The 8,996-nt window shown below is 36.8% G+C and overlaps 1 protein-coding gene across 2 annotated transcripts in view; it reads right to left on the reverse strand.

The window, feature by feature from the left end:
- Nucleotides 1-8,996, reverse strand: part of LOC106871377 (tRNA (uracil-5-)-methyltransferase homolog A) — a 19,450-nt gene that overhangs the window by 6,244 nt on the left and 4,210 nt on the right. For both annotated transcript variants that reach the window (XM_014917798.2, XM_014917797.2), the window contains exons 2-10: nucleotides 8,417-8,461; nucleotides 7,254-7,305; nucleotides 6,239-6,320; nucleotides 4,549-4,603; nucleotides 3,740-4,204; nucleotides 2,879-2,982; nucleotides 1,465-1,516; nucleotides 598-658; nucleotides 37-158 (exon numbers count right to left, since the gene is read on the reverse strand). In XM_014917798.2, the coding sequence (XP_014773284.1) occupies nucleotides 37-158; nucleotides 598-658; nucleotides 1,465-1,516; nucleotides 2,879-2,982; nucleotides 3,740-4,204; nucleotides 4,549-4,603; nucleotides 6,239-6,320; nucleotides 7,254-7,305; nucleotides 8,417-8,455 (1,032 nt within the window). In that variant the 5' untranslated portion in view covers nucleotides 8,456-8,461. The remainder of the gene's footprint in view (nucleotides 1-36; nucleotides 159-597; nucleotides 659-1,464; nucleotides 1,517-2,878; nucleotides 2,983-3,739; nucleotides 4,205-4,548; nucleotides 4,604-6,238; nucleotides 6,321-7,253; nucleotides 7,306-8,416; nucleotides 8,462-8,996) is intronic.

Genomic DNA, 8,996 nt, shown 5'->3' on the forward strand with positions numbered 1-8,996 from the left:
CCAACCAACAGCAATGACAACAAAGTGATAGCTAACCTTGGCAAGACTCAGTGCCACAGTGCCAGTGCTGCAGCAGATATTAAAGACAATGTTATTTGGTTCTTCCAAGCAAAGATCACCAACCATCGTGTAGAGGAGGGCTGCAGCAGGGTTGTTGACTAGAAAAAGAAAAAGTCTGTCATCATCATAAGTTTAACACATGTTTAAATACTAGTCAAAGGTTTAATTAAAATATAATGAACGTTCTTTAAAATATGTTGGTAAGGGTTAGAGGAGTCAATTAGCCATTGTATTGCTATTCATTTCAAACTTTTTGTCAGATGCTTTCAACCTAATGTTTTAAGGCTTCGACCCAGTATTCCTCTGATATAATACAACCCATTTGAACCCATGACCTTGTGATATCAGTGATCACATTTGTGTTCAATAGTTATGAATGAGATTGACAGAACAAGTACTGGACTTAATAGCATGAACAGAGGGGTCAGCGACTTTTACTAAAACGCTTCATTGACCACAGTCCAATGAGCAAAACAAGGAAGAACTCTGGTTAAGACTGGAATTGGTGGAGAAGTAAAAACTTGTGGAGAGACTTACATGAGAAGAAAGTGTCAGGATAAATGTGGAAGCTAAGTTCTAGTAACACTTCTGTGATACACTGAAACAGACACAAAAGAAAGTTCATTAAAATGTGACAGAGGTAATTGTAATTAAGAGAGAAGTCCTCTTGCTAGAACACAAAACTTAAATAATTAACCCATACATTAGTATATTGCTACTGAAATACACTAGTTTTGTTTTAATTGGTTTTGAAAATAATGAAAAATTTAATAAAATAACTGTCATTATTATTAAGCTGGTGTTTGGAACTTAAATTAACAGGAAATTTTGAAGAAAGGCATTTTGTAGTGTGTCGCGGGTGAAAAACATGGCAAAGTATGCTTTCACCATTTTGTTGCCATATTTTTAGTAAAAGTACATAATGTGTGATTCAATTAATTTTGAAATAAGTTTTTTCTTGAACATAAATTAAGAAGAAATGTTGATGGGAAGTTTTAAGTTGGATCATTTTAAACAATAAGTTGATGTGATAGAAGCAATCTCTGGCAGGTTGATACCAAAAGAGTTTAATAGGGATAAGGGTTTATATAACAGGGATTAATTAAAAGACAAACTAATTTTAAATTTGATTAATTGATGAATTTCATCAAAGCCAAATTTTCTTTTTCTTTGCACAGATCAATTTTTTAAATTGTACAAAAGATGGATCATACTAATTATTTAAAAAATATATATATTTATGCTAAATAAATGTTTTTTCCTCGTTAATACTTTAATTCTTGTAGGTTAATTTTTTCTGTTTTCAATTTCTCAAGATTAGTAATTGTAAAGAAAATGATAAAAAAAATAATCATGGAAAGAAGCCAATGTCTGAGCTAAAAGAAAACAAGCAACCGATGTTACCTTCTTGCCCCATAAATGTTCGTTGACAGCATGTTGTCTACAGCTGCCAAGTCTAGTGAAAGGAAAGAAAAACCGTTTAGAGATGAGAAGCAGAAGAGCTAAAACGAAATGGCTTAAAACTGGAGGTCAGGGTTAGTCGTTTACTTCATTAAAGATGAGGACATACAAAAAACAAAAGGAAAGATTTTTTTAAAAAATGAAAAGACAAAGATATAGAAGGAAAAATAGAATAAAAGACTATAAAAGAAAAGAATTGCAGGGGAAAAAAAGGAGAATAGAAAGAAAACCCACCAAAGTCTTCCCCTAGATACAAAGTAAGAAGAGTAAGCAAAAAGTAAGCCCCACACATTGTACAGAAGCAAAAGAAAATAAGGTGTGTGTGTGTATGGGGGTAGCAGAAACAGCTGTTTTGTTAACCCCCAAAGCTGCAAGCAAGAATCATATTCAAAGAACTTCTGAAGTAATACATTATTTCATTGCTCCACCGAATTTAAAAAGAGGATGAATTGTGTCAAGAGTTTAGAGATGCCGGAGCAGAGAGCCCCGTACGGATTAAGCAATTGCCTTCCTGAAAAAAGTTCAACTGAATTGGTTGAATACTAGACCAAAAGCCTTTGTGGCTTTTGGCCATCAAAGTATTCCCAATCCGAATGTCAAGAACCTGTTTGTCTTTAAATTATGCATTTCTCAGTTCCCTTATAATTAAGTTCTCTAATTTGAGGAGAATGCCAACCATTGTTGGTAAGTAGTATACTTAACCCAATGTAAAACTATTTGTCTTTATTCACGATAAAATGCCTACAATCATATCAATTATGTGTGAGTGTGTGAATATACACACAAAAAATAATAATAAAGAATGGAATTAGCTAATTATGTTTATTGTTTCATTAACTTCAATTAAACCAATTTTGTGTCATGACATTGCCATGTCATCAATGCATGTCTGTACACATATCATAATTTAACGTCCACCTTCCATGCTAACATGGGTGGGACAAATATTCATGTACGTCTTTCTGTTTGTGCTCCCCACTGCTTGACAATCAGTATCAGTTTGTTTGTCGTAACTTAGCAGTTCAGCAAAGGAGACTAATAAAATAGGTACCTGACTTACAAAACAAACTAAAAAACTGGAGTCAATTCATTCAATTAAAACCCTCCAACATGGCACCCCAACAACCAATAAAAGACAAAAAAAAAACATATATACAGGACAGGCTTCTTTCACTTTCTGTCTACTATCCAATCCACTCACAAGGCTTTGGTCAGTCCGAAGCTATAGCAGAAGACACTTGCCCTAGGTGCCATGCAGTGGGATTGAACCCTAGAACCATGTGGTTGTGAGACAAGCTTCTTGCTATACAGGTACGTCTGTGCCTATGTATATCTGTAAACACCCAAACACGCTCACCTGTTACTCAAGCATCTGAAGTAGAGGGATGTCACGCCACACTGGACTCCATCACCATCAGAGAAATACTCCGTCATTGCAGCTTTCTCAGCATCCACTTCATCCTGCAAATGAAAAAAAAACAAACGACAAAATCAACTCGAGTCAGCTTTGTCTGGTCTGATTCTTCCTTCTTTTATGAGTTTTCAAGAATCTAAAGTTTGAGTGAAAGATTTTTTTTTTTTGTTGCAAATATAATATAAAAACTATTTCTTGACTTAATTCAGCAGAGAGAGGCAAAACATCTGGTTCAAAGATGAAGGGGGAAAACCTTAAGAACCTTTTGACCACAGCACTCCCAAGATGAGCCTTTAAGACAAATAGATTTATGAAGAAAGGAAAAGAAATGTTACAAGAAATGGATAACAAAAAGGAGAGGGAGAAAGAGAGAGAGAGAGAGAGATCATCATTTGATATTCAGCTTTCCTTGCTTGGATGGGTCAGACTGAATTTGTTGAGGCAGATTTTCTAGGACCAAAAGACCTTCCTGTCACCAACTTTGACCTGTTTCCAAGCAAGGTCAACGGCCAGACATGTTTAACACAGAAGATTGGAAATGAATGACCTCACTTGTATGATGGTGATGTTTATTTACAATCAGTATTGTCATGTCGAGACAAAGGGGTACACACATACAAGCATCTATACATGACAGGCTTCTTTCAGTTTCCGTCTACCAAATTAACTCACAAGGCTTTGGCTGGCCTAAGATGCCACACTACAGGACTGAACCTGAAACCATGCGGCTGGAGAGCAAGTTTCTTAACCGTAAAGCCACACACAAAAGACCAGGCAGAGAAAACAAACGACAAAAATACTTACATCTGAGAGAAACTGAGCATAAAAAACAGGAATGATCATGATATCGTTTTGGCTGGATGTGCGAACAATCAGCTGCCTCCAGTGACCATCATGTGTCTGGTCATTGTAAACATCGTACTGGCTCTGACGGACATACTGTTGGAACACTTTGGCGATGAGTTTCATGGAATCTGGGAGATTGTCACAGGCGTACGGTTCGCCAACAACACTAGAACCATCACGGTAACTGCCGACCCGAAAGCCAACTATTCTTTCATTAGTGCCATTTGAGCTGCTAGCAATGGTGAATTCAGATTTATTGCGATAAGCATTCAAAACAGGTGAAGGCCTTATCTTTTCGATTTCACAAAGAACTCCAGAATGATTCTTCATCTGTTCCTTGAGCCAATTTCTCCATTTTGGACATGTGCGGTGAACTTCCCAACTAAATTTCACCATGGCATCTCTGACATCAGAAGCTTTACGCTAAAAAAAACATTACAAAAAAGAAAAACAAGTAAATAAACAAAAATAAAAGAAAAACCCTCATTAGCATCGTTTAATTATTCTTTCTTATTTTTGATTATGTTTAATATTTTATCATGCTTTTGTGAAGAATGAGACCTGTAGTCCCTTGCTGTAAGCCAGTTCATGTAACCTATTCAAAGGGGAATGTTGCAATAATCAGTGAAAAAGGTAAGAGGACTGATGTGATAAAAGACATTAATACTAACACTACAAAAACATTTTGGAAAGAAACCAAAGATGTCATGGTTGGCAAGGCAAGAAAAAAAAAAAAAAACATAATATACAAAGCAAGTTCTACCTACCCTGAGCTGATCTTCATATGGTACATCACAAAATGGCAATAAGGCTCGTTTAACCCTAAGAAAAAAAGGATAAATTAAAAATAGAATTATTAATCCCAAAGTCAAATGTCCATTAGATAGATCAGTGGTTTCCAACCTGTGATCCAAGGACTCCTGGTGGTCTGCAAGCTAAATTCAAAATATCACACACACAAACTAGACGACACGTGACCTGTTGGGTCACTGACGGTTCAGGTTATAAAACAATGGAACTGATTTCAACATTGAAATGAAAGTTAATTTTATGAGGATTCACTTAAATAATTCAATTTGTTTGCGTCAGGTTTACAAGTTCATGTTTAAGGTTTTATTGATTATTTACAGCATCTAATAGAAATAGAACTTCCAAGATAAACTTGAACCCTAGTAACAGCATTTATTTATGTTATATGTGCACAAAAAGGAATTGTTATACAATATAAATATAAAATTAATGGAAACAATTTTCCCATTTCAGAAGGTTGTTTGGGATGTGCTAGAATCTCCCTTGAATCACACACCCTTTCCTCTGAAAATATTTACAATTTTTTCTTTTTTCTACCAAAACAGCTCCTCCCATGGTTTTTAAGTTAAATCCTTAGGTACTCTGAATCCACAGCATCTAAATGGTATTCGTTGAAAATTTTGTTAAAAAGTATCCATTCTTCTGAAAGTTATGAGGTTACAAAGTCTGTGGGGTACACATCTGTAGTTATGCCAACAAAACTATCCAGTGTTCACAGTACAGAGCAACAAGTCCAGGTTTTACTGCTTAAATTTGTGGAACCCCCCCCCCCGCCAAAAAACCCCACATATCTCAGGAATCTGTGGTCCGATTTACGCGAACCTTGTTTTATTCCATTTGCATTCATATTTCAGAGCATTTTCCCATCATGCACTGGTTTGACTGTATTAAATGACAGGCAGGCAAGCAATGAGAAGAATTTTAGTAGTATATAGATATACATACAAGGATAAGGATATTAAAAGGGGTCTATGGAGAAACACATTTAAATAAAAGGGGTCGTTGCTAGTGAAACGGTTGGGAATCACTGAGATAGATAGATATATGATGGTGGTAGGATGGTTGTGGAGTAGATAAAGTACCTATGTCATAATTATTCTAGGTACTCTACCTTATATACTCAACAAGGAGACAGTTATAGGATGTATCTATAATTTCCAGGCCAAAATGTGGACATTATGAACAGTTTCTGCTGTTTTTTTTGCATTACATTTTGAACTCAGGAATCACTTCCATTTACATGACTCCCACCGCCTCTAAATCTTAAATTTCATCAGCTTAAAAGTAAACAAAAACAGTAAAAATAAAAACATTAAATCAGAAATGAATTGACTGAAATTTCCACTTTGAAATGGCGTCAGACATGAACAGAGTTCAATAAAATTCATTTTCTCCAGAATAAGTGTCAAAGTTTAGAAAACCTCCAAATAACCACAATCACCTTTGCATTAACCTAATCCACTGGACAATATTGTTATCTGCTGAATAGTAAATCTAAAAGTGGGACTTAGAATAGAACAGCTGATAAGAGTACCAAAGTAAGAGTAAGGTGGTGGTGGGGGTGGGAGTGTCGATAGAAATGTGGCCAACATGAAGTGAAAGAACTTAATTTACAAGAATTAAAAACAAAAAATGGTTTTCACTTACTTTTCACCAGCTGTGGTAATATCATCTGGGATGTCTATAGATATTTTACTTTTCTTGGACTCTGACACATCCTGAGATGACCCTGCAGCAAAACACCAGGACATTCGTTATTTAATGATGGCAGTGGTGGTAGGGTTAGCAGAGACAGTCATCATCAACTGACAGCTTCTGAATGGATTTAGTAGATGGAAGCTGAAAGAAACCTGTATATGTGTGTGTGTGTGTGTGTGTGTCTTTGTCCTCCACCACTGCTTGACAACTGGAGCTGGTGTGCTTATGCCTCCGTAACTTAGTGGTTCAGCAAAAGAAACTAATAGAACAAGTACCAGGCTTAAGAAATATAAGTCCTGGGGTCAATTTGTTCGACTAAAACCCTTCAAGGCGGTTGCCCCAGTATGGCTGCAGTCAAATGACTGCAACAAGTAAAACGAAAAGAAAAAAAAAAGAGTTGGAAATAATTAGTGACCTGACATTTCTGTGAACTAATTTGTATTCTTAATGCCTCATCTTTCAGATTTATTTTGAGTTTTGAGTTGTGAAAATGGTGCTTTGTCGTGTCTTGAGAATTCCTTGTTATTTTATTTCATGAATTTTATAAACAACAACTTTGCACAGAAACACAACAAACATCTTAAAATGGAAAAGACTTACAGAACTAAAAATAAGTATACATATCGTATGAGCTCGTGTCACGTAAAAAGCACCCAGTCCACTCTGTAAAGCGGTTAGTGTTAGGAAGGGCATCCGACCTTAGAAACCAAACCAAATCAGGTGGGAATCTAGTACAGCCCTCCAGTTTGCCAGCTCTGGTCAAACCATCCACCCTATGCCAGCATGGGAAACGGATGATAAATGATGACGATGACGATGATGACATTACCTCTAAACACTCAATCAAATGTCACTGATTATCACTGAGACAATGTCAACTAGACTGAAATATATCGGGTTACAAGGGCGGTGGGGAAAGGGTTTTAACATCAATGAATAAAGAATGAGATATAAAATATTTTACCTGCAACATCTTTACGCTTAGCAGACAGGTTCTCAAAGCTTTGATCAGATATCTATGGAAGAAAAGAAAAGAAATAAATAAAATTGGAAATTTGTAGGGAGTAAACAATGTATGCTTATTTCATGAACCAGGAAAGGATGAAAAGCAAAGATGATTGCAATAGAACTTGAACTCACATTCTAGAGAAAGCAAAACAATTGTTTTAATAAATTAAAACGTTTAATTCATTATCCAACCCTTTCTACCAATGCTTATAAGACGTATCACTACAACTGGCAGAGCGTCTCCATCCCTCCCTCCCTCTGTAGGTCTATGTACTCCCCAAAGACAACGTATTGCAGTTATCTCCCTTGGTTCGTGTTAGTCATCTGGAAGATGGTACTGTTGGTGACATACTTCTGCCACTGTTCATTAGTGTGTGGGAATGTAATTAACTGATAGCTCATATGATGGTAAAGTCCTCACCCAGTCAATTATTTTAGTTAAAGTCTGCTAGCAACTCAATACCAGCCACGTTACTAACGAGCAAATGGGGACCACAAAAGCCCGTTTCCATTTCAGCCCTTACTTCTGACGCCACGGCACAACTATTTGTGGTTCATAAATGTTATTGGAAAGGCACACATTAAGAATCGTTCTGTACATGGAAATAGCAAACACTTCTTATTTGCACATCACACATCATTCACCATACGTGCAAGTGTATTATACAACATCCTAGAGAAGATAGGTGTTTCTCTTCTCCTGCAAAACACCTTATCCTGTCCTCCTTTCCTGGCACAAAGCTCCCTCCTGCAATACTGCACCCTCAGTCAGTAAAAGGGTCTTATCTTGCAAGTCACTTGGTGACCCTACTAATGCTGGTACTATGAAAAACACCCAGTCCACACTCTGTAAAGTGGTTGGCATTAGGAAGAGCATCCAGCTGGAGAGACCTTGGCAAAGCAGACACTGGGGACTTAACACAGTCTTCAGGCTTATCAGGTCTTGTCGAACCATCCAATCCATGTCTGCATGGAAAATGGACATTTGATGATGATGATGATGTGTAATAGGGAAAGACAATTCACACGACACTTCTCTCAACAGGATTCCAACATTTTATTAGTCAAAATTGACAGAAATATCTAAAAACCACACAAAAGCATAACAGGTCTACTTACATTGCTGTTGTTGTTTCTGTTGGTTTCGGCCTCCATCATTGAAGTCTGAAATTAAATTAAAGGAAAATATGAAATTTGAAAGACAAAACCTCAAACAGGTATCTACAGTAGCACCCTTTATGCCTCTTCATTGTTCTGCATCCATGAACAGTAACAATGTTGGGAACATCCTTAAATGGGGACATGGTAAGTTGGTGTCCTTCCACCCCCAAGTACAACATATATCAAAGCAAACAGGTTTCTACCTGTACCCTCTGGTTATGAACAACAACACAGCTAAACCTTTCGCAGGGGTTGCAACCACCACAAAAGCTCTCAACTTCTGGTGATCTCTCATTGAAGCTTCACAGACCATTGCCAAAAGGAATTTGTGATTTGTCCACCTTCCTACTTACTAAGACTTTGGTTTTTTTTTTGGTTAACTCTAAGGCCCTTTGATTCTAATCCTTGCTTCCACACCTGAAACTTCTTCTCTAGTTCTTATAGTGATTCAACTATAAGAGCAAGGTCATCAGCATAGAGGAGTTCCCAGGGGCAACCTGTCTTGGATTCCTGTTATTGCTTGGAGGACTATGATGAA

The sequence above is a fragment of the Octopus bimaculoides genome, chromosome 25, assembly GCF_001194135.2.
Source record: "Octopus bimaculoides isolate UCB-OBI-ISO-001 chromosome 25, ASM119413v2, whole genome shotgun sequence".
Lineage (NCBI taxonomy): Eukaryota > Metazoa > Mollusca > Cephalopoda > Octopoda > Octopodidae > Octopus > Octopus bimaculoides.